Consider the following 18,286-nt stretch of genomic DNA (forward strand, 5'->3'; position numbering starts at 1 on the left):
TCGATGCAATGTGCATAAAGTTAAAAGATTAAAGAAAGAAAGAAAGAAAGAAAGAAAGTGTACTTTATTGATCCCCGTGGGGAAATTCCTCTCTGCATTTAATCCATTCACTCAGTGAAGCAGGGGGCAGCCATTGGGCGCCCGGGGAGCAGTGTGTGGGGACGGTACCTTGCTCAGGGGTACCTCAAGGTAGCTGTTCAGGGGAATCGAACCCCCGACCTTCCGATCATGGGGCCACCACTCTACCTACTGAGCTATCCCTGCCCAAAAACTCATAAAACAAGTTTTCAAAAGAGTTTTTCATTTGATTCAATTTTATATAATTGATTATGCAGAAGAAATAGAATTGGGCTGAAAGGTCTGTTGCTTTAGGTTGTGTATCATGTTTTTAAAAAGTAACTAAGTAATTAATTACTTTTGAAAATAAGTAATCAGTAATTAGTAACTAATTACTATTTTCAGGTAACTTGACCAACACTGGTAATCACATAGAGGAATCTCTTTGATGATGGGTGGAGTATGTATTCAAGAACAAAACATGTTGCAAACGTGACACATTTTACAGAAACAAATGAAACGGACGCAGCAGATTTCCTGACAGGTATTAAACCCTCACTGACAGATAAAATGACAAGAATCATTTTTGGTGTGAAACACAATGTTAGATTCTTCTCTCTTTGCTTCAAGTGTCAAACTCTGTGCACTTTATTGCCGTTTTACAGTCAGTTTATCTGTAGCAGGTGGCTTTTTTATGGCTTTAAAACCAGGCAGATAACCTCAAGAGTAAGCTTTGTTTCCATGCACCTGTTAGGTGAATTGGCCGTACATTAAACGCTGTATTTGCTCTACTCTTATTTAATTACTCAGACCAAAGTTTGTTAATCTCTTAGTCAGACAAACCCACTCATAAATCAGCTTTCTCCTGCGGTTACATCAGACATAAACTTCTCCACTCCTACGCTCCACTGTTTGTCAACATGGCTCAAGGGAAATGCCTGAATTTTTCAGCAGTTGAACAAGATGATAAAGAAGAATAATGCATGCAATCCAACAGGATGCACAACCGTTATGTGGACTAAAACAGGCTAAAAATAACGATCATCTGAAAGAAAGCTCTGTTCAGCAGGAATTAAAAGCTGTAACATGGCCAAATAAAGCAAATAACATTTTAAACCTTTTTTCCAAATTAAACCGTCGAGTCTTAGTTTATAATAGTAGCCAGCCAGAGGTAAGTATTCAGCAGGCTGTTTGCTGTGTATTCAACAGTCTTGCTCCACAGTATGTGCATGCGTCTTAAAATAAAATGGAGGAAAAAAGCGATTACATCTGGAACAATCCTGTAATATAGGAGGGTCTGCGTAAAGGGCCAAGTATCCACATAAACCAACGTGAATGAGTTTTGTGCTTGTAAAATCTCTTTCTCCTTTTTCTTCAACAGATGATGTGAAAAGTTTTGATAGGGATTTTAAAAGATTTTGGATTTGATGATTTGGGTTCAGGTTCGATAAAATGCCTTTAAACCCCAACCCTACTCAGGAGCAGTGATGGTCAGTTTTATAACCTTATCAGTACCGATTTTAGAAGTCCAAGTCACGTGGGTGTGCCTAACGCAAGGTTGTTTTGACTCCTTCAGGTCCGGGGACTCGACAGCACGGATCTGGAACCTGAGCGAGAACAGCACAGGCGGATCCACCCAGCTGGTTCTGAGGCACTGCATTCGGGAAGGGGGCCAGGACGTACCCAGCAACAAAGACGTCACCTCACTAGACTGGAATGTGAGTGAAAGTGGGATTGTGTGAAGTTAAACTGTGGAACAAATACTAACATGATCATACTGAGTGCTCTGTGTTGGTCATCTAATCTTCGGGTGTGGGTTTATGCGCCTGTGTGCATGATAATAAACACAACTTTGTCAGGAGGCATTCCTTCTAACTATAGCCATGTATAAGGAGGCACTTGAGTGAGGAAAAAGGCCTTTTCCATAACCAAGCTGCAAACATTTTGTGCTCTTTTGTTCCTATTTGTTTTCGTGTTGCCCTTTTTTGTAGTCAAAGTCGATGCACAACATTTAAAATGAGCCTCATTCATTTACTCATAAATTAGTCATAATAATTTGGCTGCACCTAATGACAACGCGCTTCTTTACTTCAGAGCGAGGGGACATTACTAGCAACCGGCTCATATGATGGCTTTGCTAGGATATGGACAAAAGACGGTAAGGCTCTTGGCATCTTTTGCATCGTAGCATTTCAGGCGTTTGTCCCTGGTCTCTTTCCAAGTGGCATTTGGTTATTTTTTTTCAGGTAACTTGGCCAGTACTTTGGGTCAGCATAAAGGCCCTATATTTGCACTCAAGTGGAATAAGAAAGGAAACTTTATCCTTAGTGCTGGTGTGGATAAGGTAAGACACATTGCTTTTGTTTGTAATTTTTATTATTATTTATGAATATTCTGGGGGGTGGAAATTTTCGGTTCTTGTGGTTTGGATTCCTGATTTGACCAAAACAAACAATTTGAACATATGTCTTGGGTTCGATCGGTCATTACTCAAAATATTGTCCATTTTATAGAATAAAATTTAAAAGCAGATAATTTGTAATGATATTCTGCTATAAAGTGAATGTTAGAAATAAATTTCTCATAAATGATAATTTAATGACAATTATTTTCTATAATTTCCCCCTTTTTTGGAAAAGAAAGCAGTAGCATATTGATTCCATGCACGTCTGTGCAGATATTTTGGATTTGCCTCAGTATGTAACATAATCAGGTTGTTGCATGTCATAAATGTGAAGGGCAGCGTTTCATCTGAAAACAGAAAGCTATTTGTTCGTCCAGTCAGAATTATCAACACATGGTTCAACATTGCCACCTAGTGTACAGAAGTATATTGAAACCGTGTCTCCTTGGCATGCTTATGATTGACCAAGGGCTGGGATATTGTGATATAAAAATGGCGTTATGTTTGTGATGTAGTGGTGTAGTTTTGTATTATCTCTGCTTGTGCACATTATTCAGCCACAAAGTGTGATCTCAAACATTTTGAAAAGATGGCAAGATATTAAAAAGACAGTGTTTTATTCTATGTAATGTTTTTGATTGCTTTTTATAAATGACACTCGTTCGTCATAAATAACATCTCTATCTTCACACAGACAACAATTATTTGGGATGCACACACAGGAGAGGCGAAGCAACAGTTTCCTTTCCACTCAGGTGAGTGACAGGAGTCAGCTGGATTGTTCACGTGACGTTTCCTGGAGTGTTTCTGTTTTTAGGCATACGTTACCTTTAGTTGAACTGCAGTGTGAGAGCACAGTGAGACCTTAACTTATTTCTGTCTAGTTTTTCTGGACATCGTGATTGATCTTTGATCCTGTGATATTCAAGCTAGTTTATCTTTACACACAAGGTGTCATTTCAGTATGACTGACTGCTGCTTTGAATGAATAGATTAGGGATGGGTATCGAAAACCGGTTCTTGTTGAGAACCGGTTCCCACTGTTTCAATTCCTTGGAATTGTTTGCCATTTTTGCAAACGATTCCCTTATCGATTCCAGTCGCCCCGAATGACGTCACCACGTTGCAGAGAGTGCCTAGGTGGCTCAAACGCTAAAAAGTTTGGTTATACTTTACGAGAACGGATGACAACAGGGCAACTTGCAATACTTGCAAAGTAGATATTTCATTTAAAGGAGGAAACACTACGAATATGCAAAAGCATTTGCTCACAAAACACGTGATAACCTTAAACGAATGTCGTGTTTTTAATTCCGCTCCGGACTCGTGAATCTCAACCCAGCAGCAGCGGTAACGTTTGCACGTCCTCTCCCGTTAATACGGCAGGTAAATAATCAATTAACAGCGCGATCTGTCTTATTGCAAAACCTGCCATTACTGTGCGCTGCATTTAGGTGACCATGATGAGAGAGACAGAGTTTGGCTGGCAGTTCTCGCTGCAGTCTACCGGTAGCGTCTCCTTTCAGGCCAGGATAGACGAATGTCACCGAGCAGTGACTAAGTTTGTGGTCAAAGGCTTGCACCCATTTGCCCCGATTTTCGGTAAGTGAATGTGTTTAATTGTAGGCAGGGACATTACTGGATATTCTTGTGTAATTACCACAGAATAATTCATGTTATACTTTGTTAATGCTACAGAAGAATATTTATTTTATTATTTTACATTTACAATTTTTTTTCCTGGGGACCCTGTGACACCACTTTGAAGAGCCGTAGGCTGTGGATCTCTTAAGATCTCACTGTTGAGTTTGTAAGGCCATGTTACTCCTAAATTTCTATCTTGTTCAAAGAGAAGATATAAAACAAAGTTCTAAGCTAATCGACCTTAGTGTTCTCCTTTTTTTAAAAAGAATCGATAAAGAATCGAAAATGGAATCAGAATCGTGAAAATCTTATCAATACCCATCCCTACTAATGATCGGGTCTAATGTGGAAGGAAGAAATCTGTACTGTGATTTGTTCTTTGTGATCTTCTCCGTCAATTTAGTGCTGCATCAGCCTTAAGCGGCATCTTTACCTCTCCACAGCGCCCGCTCTGGATGTCGACTGGCAAAGCAATAACACGTTTGCCTCGTGTAGCACAGACATGTGCATCCATGTGTGTAAGCTGGGCCAGGACAGACCTGTGAAGACCTTCCAGGGACACACGGTGAGAATAGAACACTCCCGTGTTAGCACTCCATCTCACAAGTAGGAAAATAGCTCTGCTGCTCAGATGCGCTGTGTTTGATCAGTGACGTGCGGTGACTTTTTTACAGAAAGACAAAGAGGGAAGGTTGTTGCCCAGAAACACAAACAAAACCATGTTCCTTCATTATTTAACAAGATAAACTGGATCAGATTAAAACATTTATGCTGTCTACACTCGTTCCTGGCTGATGACTTGTAAAATATTATTTGTATTTTCAAATTAATATCTGCTATACCAAAAGTATTTCCTGTTAGCTGAAAATGACAAATGTTGGATGAAGTTTTCAAACCATTTCTTTAGGTAGAGAAGCAATAAAACACTGTATAATCTGCATAATTGCAAAAATGTGCATAGAGTATCAAAAATGAGTTCTGCAGAAAAATTTAGATAGGAAAATTGGAAAAAAATTGGATTGGAAATTTATTTATTTTTTAAAAAGAAGTGTACAAAAATGTTTTAATAGCAAAAAAATCAACAAAAAAAGTGTTGACCAGTACAATTACCTGTCAATATCTAAAATGTTAATGACAAATAAAGGTGGATTATTGGTTAAACTTATATTCAGTCAGACGTCATTGTCAACTTTCCTTGCTAATGTACTACAGCAGCTATTATCAACTTTTTCACTCTCCATCTTCTCTACATCACACATGATGGCCACAGTGATTAGCAAGAGGCAAGAGCCAGGTCCACACACTGAATCGGTTGACAATAGCTGACTGCGACCACAAGATGGCAGTAAAGTAAAGAATGAATGCAAACTGGCCAGGAGCTTTGTGACAGCTGTCTGAGATGAGAGAGATCACTTTACCTTGGTTCAGTTTAATTTATGTCTATTTTTAGGTTTGACTATATTTAGGTGGAACATTACTGTGTTAGATGATATCAGGGTGGCACTCCCTCCTTTTGGTTTCTGATAAAAGTTATAGTGCTCATAAAGTGCATTCAGTCAATGGTAAAATTTTTTTACAATTATCATACCATTATGTGTCACTGCCATTATCATTTGTCTCTGTCATAAGCTGAGGAGCCTGATAGGCTGCTCATTAATTAATTAATTTCATAGAAAAATGGACTATGCAGCTCAGCATGATTGTTCTGCAAATTGTTATGGCAAATTTGTTTTAACCCTTGTCATTTTTTCCAGTTTGTAATTAAAAACGTAAGCTGGAGTAAATGAAACCCTAACTTTGGAAAAGATTTGTTAAAAGTCTTGATTTGAAAGAGATTTTTGTTTGGTGAAAAGCAAGAACCTCTGCGTGTTATCCTCGTGTAGTGTATTGTATTATCTGTGGTTGTGTGCACCAGTCAGACTTTTTGTTTACACTCACGTCTTTCTCACCCTAGAATGAAGTGAACGCCATAAAGTGGGATCCTACTGGCAGCTTGCTGGCCTCCTGCTCCGATGACATGACCCTAAAGGTCAGTTCACTCAACAAGATTAGGCCTAATGTAAAAGAACAAGCCGAGCCTTCATAGGAACGCTGTATATTTTTTGAAGTGTCCCGAGTGTACATTACCAGTCAAATTAAATGTTTAATTTTTTTTCAAGGCTTTTAAGTGTTGCCTTGATTTTCTCTCACATAGATCTGGAGTATGAAGCAGGATTCATGTGTCCATGACCTCCAGGCCCACAGTAAAGAAATCTACACCATCAAGTGGAGCCCCACAGGCCCCGGGACCAACAATCCCAATGCCAGCCTCATGCTGGCCAGGTAAGAATAGAATGAAACATGTTCCTAACTTTTCATCTTTCTTCTCTCTATGTCATGTGTCAAAGGGTATTCCTATTTATAAGGGAATGTTAATGGTATGTAAGATACCCTTGATTTTAATTCTGAAGAATAACTGAGTAAGTAAAGAAATTACTTCTAGTTTTTTCTAGTTATAGTTTTACACAACTCGTAAACTTTTGTTCTGATCAGTGGCCCACATCTATCAGTGACTTCAGGATGTTCTGTTTTTAATATGTTTTACATGTGGCCTGTGCTCGACACAGATGTCTACATTTCTGGGGGAAATTGGGTCAAAAATTAATTAATTTTATTTCACCTTAACAAGCCCATTGTTGTATCCGTACAAAGAACTGTCAGTAGGTCAAGAAAATATTGGAACGAGGTCATGATTAATTTTTAATTTTATTTAAACTTTTAACATTGCTTTTGTATTCATTTTTGCTACAAAGCTCTTCTTCTTTCTCTTGTTAAAAAGCAGCCATTTCTTTTACAGCAGGGGGGTTTTGCCTCTCAGAGTCTCTGCTTAGTTCATCTTGAACCAAGATGACAAAATAAAGACTTTGGTCAACAAAGGCATGTAAAATGCCCCTATTCTTCAGGGTTCGTACGGGTGCTTGAGATCCTTGAAAATGCTTGAATTCTAATGTCGTCTTTTCAAGGTTTGAAAAGTGCTTGAATTTCAGATGTGGTGCTTAAAAGTGCTTGAAAATGTAACTGTATTTCACTCACAGTAAATAGCTATCTGATTGAATTGTTTTCTTATCAGATAGAGAAATAAAATGAGACGCAAAAGCAAAATTTCCCCGCCTGGGCTGCCTTGCGTCTGTTTCAATATGTGACCCCGCCCCTCCCTCGGACAGTCGGGGATGAGTGCGCTAACATACCTGTAGGTTGCTGTTTTAATGAGTGTTTGATGGAAAACAACAATGGCGGAGTTTGCGTTCTCCAGTCGCATGATAGGTGAGTCCTAGTAAATAATTTTCCAGTACGCGTACGTTACACATGCTATTTTTTTTAAAATTATGGTTATTATTTTGCTAGCTATCAAACTCGCTGGAGAAATGTTTGAAATGCACTGAGTGTGATGCAGTATGGCAGCGCTATTATGGAATATGCTGTGAACTTAGCCAACATTACTTAGCAGTAATATGAGTTAATTTACTCAAGTGAAAGCTTTAAACATTTGCCCGATACATAACTAGCTAACTTAAGGCTTTCTTATTAACCCTCTGTGATCGACGGACCCAGAGTCTCCATTTCAACTTGGGTCGAACGTGCGGACTTCAAACTATATACCAGTTTTTAAATTGTGTTGATAGGTCACGTAAAACCAATGTTTTTTTTGGGGGGGGGGGGTGTTTCTGAATAAAACAGTGGCGTTTACTCCGGGAAGAAACGGTAAAAACTGCGTTTTTTTATGGAGAGCGCTAGCAAACACGCTTTGCTTGTGAGTGAACAAAGAAAAAACACTCCTTTCCTATTGGTGGAAAAATGTACCATGTCGACCAATCAAAAAATGATACGGCAACATGTGGTATTTGGTGGTTGGGAAGAGAGAGAGAGCGAGTGAGCGAAAAAGAGAGAGAGAGTTTTGATACGGGAGAGATTTGTGATGTTTATCATGTTTGTAGTCTCAAGTTAGTGTGTTGTCTTGTGTAGTTAGTGTGTAGTGTAGTCGTTTTGTTTTGTGTGTCAGTTCTACTAGTGAACGTCACAGTTGCTGCAACTGTGTGCTGGAAAAGCTTAAAAAGAGACCTTGAAAGTGCTTAAAAAGTGCTTGAATTTGACCCTGAAAAAAGCGTACGAACCCTGATTCTTATGTTGTGATCATATTTAAACAACACATTTTAGCATATGAACCAGGAAGAAGATTTCTGTTGGTGGAACACCTTTAGAAAACAGTCACAGATATAAACAGATTGTTTATATTAAATGGTCTTTTTAATACTAACTTTTTGGGAGTTTTTCAGTTAAACTAACTATGACATGAGAATTAAATGCTTGTTTGTATGTTTTAAAGAAAATGCCTTGGAGCTTTTGAGATTTCCTGTATCTCTTCGAAAGAACACTCCAGATAAAAATGTTTGCTTTCAGTTGGTTGTGACTCTTTAATCAGGATCTGGACATGGTTCACTACACAATGCAAATAAGAGTTGACTGTTGGCTTGCCAGGATTATTACTTCCTTGTATTTTCTCTGAAAAGTTATTGGTTTGTTATTGGTAACAATGAGCAGCCTTAAAAAAAATAAATAAATAAAAAAAATCCTAATTTCCGCGTCTCAGATAACGCAGCTCTGCCATGTTTGCTTCCCATCAATTACGTCCCCTCTGACTGGATTTTTAGATTATTATTTTTTTAGGGCTGGGTTTCAGTTTCAGTTTTAAGTAGCAGTTGTGGCCATGACACAGTGTATTTTATATCTGGGACATGGCTCTTGACACATGACCCTTTGCATCCCTCTCTCTCTTTCCCCTCTCTCTGCAGTGCGTCGTTTGACTCAACAGTGCGTCTGTGGGACGTGGAGCGGGGCGTGTGCATCCACACACTGACCCGCCACCAGGAGCCCGTCTACAGCGTGGCCTTCAGCCCAGATGGCAGGCACCTGGCCAGCGGCTCCTTTGACAAGTGTGTCCATATCTGGAACACACAGGTCTGTGATGCTAGCTTCAAATTAAAAGCTGACCTGGTAATAAATGCTGAACCAAGATATTCTAAAGATGTTGCCTGATATTGATAAATCTGTGTGTGTGTCTCTCCAGACGGGTGCTTTAGTCCACAGCTACCGAGGGACAGGAGGGATCTTTGAAGTGTGCTGGAACGCCACAGGGGACAAAGTAGGAGCCAGCGCGTCTGATGGATCGGTGAGTTTTTCTGCCTGAGAGCTTCTTCACTCCCAGTAGCATCCACCCACATGCGCTCTCGCCTGTGTCTGCAACTTTCACACCACCTTTCTGACCACGGAAATGTGTCAGCCCCATTTAATAAAAGTCTTACCAAGTTGACCTGATAAAATGGGCTGGGGTTCTACTACAAGTACGTCTGCTGCTAGTATTATAGTAGCAGAAGCATTTGATCATTTCTCTTGCTTAGAAACTTTCCTAAGCAAAGTTGACTGTTAGACTGTAGCCATGACCTGAGCTGATTATTCTTTGAGCTGTCAGCTAATAGCCTCACGTAAATGGTGAATTCAGAACTTTCTTCATATTTGTTGGATTTATCAGCACTTTTGGCAGCCATGAACGGAGCACTTCAATCTAAAGGGTTTATTTTAAGTGCTCTATCAGGGAAAGATATATGGTCATTGTGGCATCAAATAGCTGCCTGTCTACAATTTACAGATGCTTCTTAACCAGACTCTAAAAAGTTTTTATCTGCATTTGAATGAAACTGGAGAAGTCCCACGAGCAGTTACAAGGAAGCGCACAGTTGCAAATACATTTTCTTCTGAGTCAATTGAAAAGGCGGAGTACATCTACTGTTGAATTTTCTAATTTCATTATAGGCTGATATTGATAGCATCCCTTCCATGACATAATCAGGATTCTTAATTGACCTTAGAGTGCTGGCTTTTATATGAGCTAAAAGCTGTGTTATGTGCTAATGTTGTGTAGCTGTTGTGTATGAAGCAGAGCTCTGTTAGTAGTGTACCTGTTACCCAGGCACACTTTACTGTTTAAACAAGCCTTCTGTTGACCAATGCTTTTTACATTTTTACATTTTTAATTTACATTTAACCTCTATATTGTGTATATTGTGCATTTTGCTATTTATCGTACTGTTTATTTTAATCTTTGTGTACAGCGCTTTGTGACTACCTGTCTATGAAAAGCGCTTAATAAATAAACCTTACTTACTTACTTACCCAGGCACACTTTGCATTTCACCGCAAATGTTGTTCTCGTTGGTCTCGTTCTTTTCAAACATTATGTCTCTGCATTATGAAGTATTTGTCTGTTGCAAACTGACACAGCAGTGGGAATGGAAACGTTCAACTAGTAAGCACCTGCGTACCAACCAGTAGAAGGGAATGAGGAACAGTGCAGATATGTTTCCTGTTTTTTGGGGCACAAAAAAAGGAAAGGAAATTTGAACTGTTTGGATTTTTGTATGATTTCAAAGTACCCCCCAAGTTGAAAGGCTCAACTTATGCATTCTATTGCTCTAGCAAGGTACTGTATAGCATCTTTATAACATGACATCCCAGACTGGACCTTTCAATACAGAGTATGTGTCCTCCATATGTGCCCATCTTGGCCTAGCCCACTCCTGAGAAAGACACAAAAAATGTTCCTTTTCTATTTTGTAGTTAAATTAACAAAATCAATATATATATACATATCTAAATTCAGTTTATGTTTGCGTGAGCTTGAGCCAACAACAACAACAGGTGTTGTCCTCATGACATTTAACATTAGGTCTGTAACATGTTGTTGTTACCATTGTGGTGATGCTAAAGTTAGCTTCCTATATTTGTGTAATTGTGTCGGTTGCATCCTGTTTTCAGACTTGATCAACCTGTTCAAATGTAAGTTGTAAAAAGCTACTAAATGATCTCATTCAAGGCAATAGTAGACCAGCTCCAGTCCAAAAACGCAGATCTGACAGCGGTTTTTAAAACTGATTTTAAACTCCCGCCCTCATCTCCAATAGCACAGATATTTGTCTCTCAGTTTTCAGCCAAAAATAGTAGAACGATGACACAAACTGCTGAGCGGCTCTTCCTGTGACTTTTAAACATTATTTTTAGGCTGAAACAAGATGTCATATTTCCTACGAAACACACTTTCCATACAGTACCGTATTTTTCTGACCATAAGGCGCACCGGATTAGAAGGTGCACTAAGAGAAACAAAACAGTCAGATAAGTCAAATTTTACTCAACTCATTCTTCTTGCTTCCTTCACTTCTGTACCATTGATTCATTAATGTTGAATTCTCTCGCAGCTGCTCCTTACTGAAGTTTACAGCATCCTGCCATGCGATTGCATTTGTCCCCAACCATTGGGAACCCTCACATTAACTTTTATCGAGTGGAAAAAAAGACAGCGTTTGTCCTCCAGCTTCACTGTGTTTATGTAGCCGTGTTGCTAGTGATCACGTAGCACATCCTTATTTACCAGCTAGCCCAACTTCAGCAACCCTACAAACATCACTGCTGTTTAGTTTTCTGTCTTCATTTATGTAGGTGGACACTAGCGAGCTAACTACTAACTCCGTTAAATTTAATACATTCTATTTTCATAGATGCTTAGATGTCAAACTCAATTGTTACACCTGATAAAGTAGCAACACTGATTATTTTATTAAAGATGAAAGAAATTAGACCAGGGGTGTCGAGCTCCAGTCCTGGAGGGTTGGTATCCTGAAACCTTTCCATGTGTCCCTGCTGCAACACACCTGAATAAAATTTGTAGGTCATTAGCAAGACTTGACTGCATGCTGAGGTGGCAACCCATAACCCTACTCAAGTACATAAAAAAAAAATGTGTAAAGTTTTTTCTTTTTAAAAGGGTGCTTCTAAAACTACTTTTATTGAATCATATTCATTTATGAGCTGCTGTAACATGAATCAAATGGTTGAATTGCCACCTGCAGTCAAGTTCTATAGAGTCTTGCTATAGACTCTAACTAATTTTATTCAGGGGTGTTGCAGCAGTGACACATGGAAAAGTTTCAGGACACTGGCCCTCAAGGGCTGGAGTTCAACACCTGTGAATTAGACAGTTTTTAACTCTCAGTGATACCACAGTGTTTTGGACCTGAAGGAGACGGAGTTTTGGACCCAGATTACTGTGCGAAGCTCCTGACTATGATAGCCGTAAACTCCGACAATCCATCAAGCGGTGCAGCTTTGTAGCTTACCTAAGTTGTGCAAAAACAATTTTTTTTTACAGATTTTTGAGCGCCGTGTACCACATAAAACCGGTTCAAGGTCAGTAAGCACAACCAGAATTCATACATAAGGCGCACTGCCGATTTTTGAGAAAACTAAAGGATTTTAAGTGCACCTTATCGTGCGGAAATTTGTGTTCATCTGTCACCACAAACTGATTTAAAGTCTGACAAACAAAAGCAGTGAGGTCAAGTGAAGCAATACATGCCTCTTGAGTGTGAAGGATGTTTTGTTTTGTTTTGTTGAAACAAGCTGCAGCGCTGCTGATTTTTATCACTTTGGTTGGTTGTGCGGTCATGTGTGGATTTTTTTGCAAAGAGCATCAGACTTCAACTGCATTTTTGCTGTAGAGTTGTTTGAGTTGTGTGTGAAGAAGACTGCTATAAAGTGCTATGGAGGTTTCCAGACTGAGGAACTTGTTTGTTTGGGATGTTGATTCCATCTGTTTTAGAAAATGTCCTGGAAATGTATATTTGGGGAAATGATCCTGTAGATTTCAGATATAAGCCATCTCAGCTTTTCCTTGACCTACTTTTTCAGACTTATTAATTAAGGATATGACTGACTGAGTAGTGTCACATGGAATGAGTTACTGCCATTGGTTTGTTTGTGTACATTGATTATAATAAAGACAAAGGAGAAAGAGGAGGTGCAGGTTAAAATAACCTTACCGTACATAGGAGAAAGGGTCTTAAATTGGACTGTTGGTGACTTAAACTATGTTTATTATGCTGAAATGCCCACGAGTCTTCACACACTGCAGTGCGTTCAGTTTCCACAGTATCACATTTTATTGTTTTACTGGCTTGCTGAACACAGTTGTCTAAGCATGCCACAGGTAAGTATGGCCCTCTGGTCTTTTTGGGTTTTGATCGGAAAATATTCGTACCCCCTGAAGCATACGCACGGTTCCTGCTATGGCAGAAACTGAAACTCCTGGCACACGGGGTGACATTTTGTCTAACCACATATGCCTTCCTGTTTGACAGGTATGCGTACTAGACCTCAGAAAATGACACTCATCGGGGGGAGCCATGGACCGACTACGAATGTGTACATAGCCAAAATGACTGTCCCTGCCTGTCCGCCACACTGCTGTAGTCCCACAGATGCCATGGCCTGCCGTTACAGCCAACTGGAGCACGCCCTCCATCAGACGTAGACCCAAGGACCACATCATGGCAACAAACAGTTTATATGCAAATGCATCAGATATGCCAGGTCTGTATGGACATTAGTCTTTGACATGCGGGATTTAAACATTTCTTTGTTATCACACAGTATAAACGTGTCACCACAAGCAAACCAAAACACCAGGATTCCTCTTGATTTCCTCTTTTTGTCCTTTGTATCCGACTTGTAAAGAATTTTGTTCTCTGGTGTGTGCATATTGCATATGTCAGCATTTAGTGTCCTGTGGACATTGTTGTGTTGAGTTTGGACTTTATTGATCTCTGTAAATTACATGTGAGATGGGAGAGAAGAGAGACGAGATGGGAGATGTTTTTTGTTTGTTTTTTTTAAGAAAAAAAGATGTTTGTCTTTTAAAAAGTGGATGTTCAGAGACGTTCATTGGGAGATAAATTCATTTACTGCAGTCTTTGAGGTTCAAAAATGCAGATGTATAGTTTTGTCAACTCTATTTTTATCCAGTAGGTTCGTTCCATTTTTGTCATTAAAAAAACAAAACAAAAAAACAAAACGTAATATAAAGCAGTTAATCAAAGGTTGAACTGTCCTTTGCTTGCAACCTTTATCCTCAGAAATGGTTTTCAGGTTATCACAGTTCATCAGGTTATGTTGGTGCCCTGTAGAATTCAAAATCTCCTGGCTGAAAGATGATCTGTGTAGCTTTTAACACGGATGACATCAATGCTGTTAAAGAGTGGTCAGCTTCAGGTTTGCGTCTTTGAAACTCACCTCGTCCTTGATCTGTCGGCACAGCAATCACTTGGTGAGAGAGACGGGAAAACCAGCCCATTACTTCATCGGATTTGTAGAATTAATAGTCCTAATTGTGCTTGTTCTCAGTTAATATCTATTGTTTTTCATAATGCGGCTTTGTTGGTCTAATTGCTTCTTGTTGCCGGAAACAATTAGACCAAGATCATCTGGAGCATTGTTTCCTGCTGTTGTCAGGTAGTAGGTTCCCATCATTAACACACACACACACACACACACACACACACACACACACACACACACACACACACACACACACACACACACACACACACGCTCTTTGGAGACAGGCTGTGTTCAGGCCTATGCACGGTTAGACGGCGCTTTTGTGTGCAGTGTTCAGAGTTGGCATTTTGAGGCAAGTCTGTGTTGCTGAAAAGCAGACTCTCAGCATAGGACTTGTTGTAACATGGTATCTGCATATAATATATATAAATACATTTATGAATATATATCTATGCTACTACAGGGGATTTTTGTTGTGTGTGTATGCCACTCCTACGTTATGGGTGGATTTTAAAGTAACCTTTTCAAAACTCTTGAAATACAGTACGTGATGTTCTTGTGCATCACTGATAGTTGTGACCATGAGGAATGGTTTTTATTTATAAAATACCATTAAACAGTTATAGCTAAATTTAAAAGAAAAGGAAAAAACGGTAGACTTTTTGATTATTATTAGTTTTTTTAACCCTGCACTTTAGGTTCAAATGGAGAAACAGTCTCCGGCACATCTGATTTAAAAAGTCCCTGAGGACGGCCCAAATGATGTAGAACACGTTCAGTAGGAAAAATAAGGTTAGCAGTGTCTTGTCTGACTCGTAGGGCACTTCAACTTTGAAACAAACTAACTTCATGGCATTCCCGCTCTCATCTCGTAGCCATAACAGCACCTTCGGCTTGATATGTGCACACATGTCGCTGGATAATTCAGAGGTTTTGCTCAGCATGTTACGTGTCTTTTTTTTCAAATACTGAAGCTGAAAACTGCTGAAGTTTGCTTTAATACAGTCAGCAGTACTTGGACTGAGTCACAAGGACACTATTTCAAATGATGTCTATGACAGTGGAATGGTATTTTATAAACGTTTGTTTTTAGACAATAAGCTTTTTACACTGCATTCAAGTGTGTTTGCAATTTTTTTTTTTTTGTTCCTTCCAAAAGTACTAATTCTATCTTTGCTATGTTGGAGAGCCCTTGAAGGTTTTGTACTGATCAAAACTTTTGTAATTTTGATTTATTTGTAGCTATATACTCAAAAGAAACGACAACAAAAATAATCTGGATTTAATTGTTGATGTATTGTAACACAACATGTAAATACTGATTTTAAGATTTGTTTTTTTTCGTCTTTTCCCTTGTACTCTCTTTCTCTCTCACTCACATGGCTGCAGTCTGCAGCCTCCTGATCAGACTGTTGTAATATCACTCAGATCTCAAGGTCTAGAATAAAATCTATTTTGATAATATCAACGTCTTTGCTCTTTTGCTTGTTGATTTCCAGTGTCTGAGTCATTTTTCTTGTACTAATGGAATGAATGGGGGGTGTTTGTACACACGTAGAAGCATCATTATTTCATTTACAGTCAGTTTTTCTAAAGAACACTTGAATAGCTTGCTGTTTCCTGTAGCAAACAAAAATATTGTTTTCTAGACCAGCGTTGTGGCTCATGGAAATCAGATATCCAGTACCTTAAAATATTGTTTTCTCTTTTTTTTTTGTCACTGAATGATTGATTTATTTTGAACATGACTAAAATAACAACAAAATACACTTTAAACAATAATGAGACAAAGAAAGAGTTGGTACAAACAGACTTAAAGGTAAACTCATTTGATCCTACCTCAATATATAATATACATGTATAATTACATACAGTTATATAAGTCTACAGATTTCACACATAAAAATCCTAATAATGATGAAGCTAAATATTGGGTTTAATTGTGCCTGTCTGTAGAACAAATGAAATGTTTTGAATAAAAAGGGATCAACTCATATCTCAAATTAGGCAACAAAGTATGTATTTCATTTACAGTGACAGTTTTTTTTTTTCCCCTTCCTTCCTCTCCCCCTCCTTTTTACATAAAATATAATTACCATTATATAAACAATCATATCTATGTCTATACATACATATTTATATACCTAAATGAGTATATACAAAGGAGGGGGAGGAAAAAAAAAAAAAACAACACTCCCCCCCTCCCCCCAAAAAGAACAATACACCTGCCCAGACCAATGTATATAAACTTGGAGCATATATGGGAGGAGGCCAAAACAAAATATTGTTTTCTAAGACCAATCAAAACCAATTTACAACATAGAAATGTCAAACATAACAAAACATGTTAATTTATGCTCTCAGTACTTGGCTGGAGCTCATGGGCATTGGCTGACCAGTGGGATGATAAGGACATGGTAAACCATATAGCCATTTTTGGCACTGTGGGCCAGTGCAAAGTCCGCTGGAAAAGGAAATCTCCATAAAAATTTATTAGTGTATTTCCTACAAGTGCTCTGAAATGGTGTTGACTTTGGACTTGATAAGATACAGAAGAAGAGTCATGACCAGCACCAGCTGATCACACAGCACCCAAAATCACCTAAGACTGGAGAGACTTCCCACTGGACTTAATCTCCACTATGACTCCAGACTTTAAGATCTGGATTTCCTTTTGACCACTGAGCAACAGTCCAGTTCTTTTAGTTTTTCTTACTTCAGGTAAGAAACTTCTGATACCTCTGTTTCAGGTGTGTGCGATGGTGACAGTTGTAACAACGTCTGTGCATGGTGGTTCTCTATGCACCAACACTGGCCTGAGTCTGCTCCTTGTTAAGCGCTCTCAAGTTACTGAGATTCCTCTCAGGGCAGTGGTTTTCCCTTCCAGTAAACATCGTGTTAATATGCTTCAGCACAGCTCTCTGAGAACAGTACAACAGAGAATTAGGGCCACATTTAGAAAGAAAAATATTGTTGATCATTTTGAGAACAAAGTCAAACTGTGCAGATTACAAATGTTGTTTTAAGATAAACTGCCATGTTTGTCATACCATCTACAAAATGGCTTGTTTAGGTGAGTAGGTGAAACAAATTGATCAACCGTCTTGTGATACAACAACTCTGTATTGTACGAGGGTGCAACCATCGATATCCTTATATCTTTCATTTTACATAAATACACTCTCCCAAGTTTGTTTTTTCCCCCCGTCTGATCAAACGCAGCTTTCTACACCATTTTTACTCAATCCTTATACTTACCACAGAAATCATTCCTTCCTTTTAACTAAAAGTGATTCTGAAGTATGATTTCACTGACTAAGAGTATAGCAGCTGTTACCTCCACATTTCCACTTTATTCTCTAAATGATGAATTCTATTTGTTTTCTTAATGTGGGCCTAATACTCCTTTGTAGAACAGTCATAAGCAACTCTCACTTCACTTTGTTTCAGCATTTATGGGGTGGATTGAAAGTCAGCTCTTGTGAAGGTGAAACAATATTCCGTTTTAGGCTACAGAAAAGGAAACGGTGTGTATGTATGCGGTATAGGCGGAGGCAGTTTGTGGTGAGTTTATTTATCGCTATCTTGGGTGTGGATGTCATGGTGAATTTTAATGATTTCTTCGAACTGTTCTTTTTTTCAGGCTGTACATTCTTGAAAAACAACAACTGGTCACACAAGTTTGAATTTTTTTGTTTTTCTCTAATTCACACGGGTTCATCAGCGCACACTGAAGCTAATATATATCATGTGTTTTAAATTAACAAGGCCTGTTAACCACTTGATAGTAATCCGTGATCGTTATTGACTAGAACGGGCATATTATTTTGGAAAGTATACTTTTACACATAAAGACGACCCCCGTACCCTTAATGACGAGTTTCGACGCCTCAGTATATATCTATAAAGATGTGGTTTCTGCCTACGCAGCTACCCTCAGGCTGCCACCCTCACCAACTTCGTTGGAAACTCAGT

The 18,286-nt window shown here is 38.8% G+C and overlaps 1 protein-coding gene across 9 annotated transcripts in view; it reads left to right on the forward strand.

Annotated features, from left to right (window-relative positions):
- The window catches only part of tbl1xr1b (TBL1X/Y related 1b), a 30,089-nt gene extending 14,314 nt beyond the window's left edge, over nt 1-15,775 (forward strand). For all 9 annotated transcript variants that reach the window (XM_005475993.4, XM_019348228.2, XM_005475994.4 and 6 more), the window contains 10 exons: nt 1,634-1,775; nt 2,152-2,215; nt 2,304-2,401; nt 3,156-3,216; nt 4,549-4,670; nt 6,060-6,134; nt 6,300-6,427; nt 8,935-9,100; nt 9,210-9,311; nt 13,333-15,775. In XM_005475993.4, the coding sequence (XP_005476050.1) occupies nt 1,634-1,775; nt 2,152-2,215; nt 2,304-2,401; nt 3,156-3,216; nt 4,549-4,670; nt 6,060-6,134; nt 6,300-6,427; nt 8,935-9,100; nt 9,210-9,311; nt 13,333-13,359 (985 nt within the window). In that variant the 3' untranslated portion in view covers nt 13,360-15,775. The remainder of the gene's footprint in view (nt 1-1,633; nt 1,776-2,151; nt 2,216-2,303; nt 2,402-3,155; nt 3,217-4,548; nt 4,671-6,059; nt 6,135-6,299; nt 6,428-8,934; nt 9,101-9,209; nt 9,312-13,332) is intronic.
- The last annotated feature ends 2,511 nt before the right edge of the window (nt 15,776-18,286 follow it).

Source organism: Oreochromis niloticus, linkage group LG18, assembly GCF_001858045.2.
Source record: "Oreochromis niloticus isolate F11D_XX linkage group LG18, O_niloticus_UMD_NMBU, whole genome shotgun sequence".
NCBI classification, from domain to species: domain Eukaryota; kingdom Metazoa; phylum Chordata; class Actinopteri; order Cichliformes; family Cichlidae; genus Oreochromis; species Oreochromis niloticus.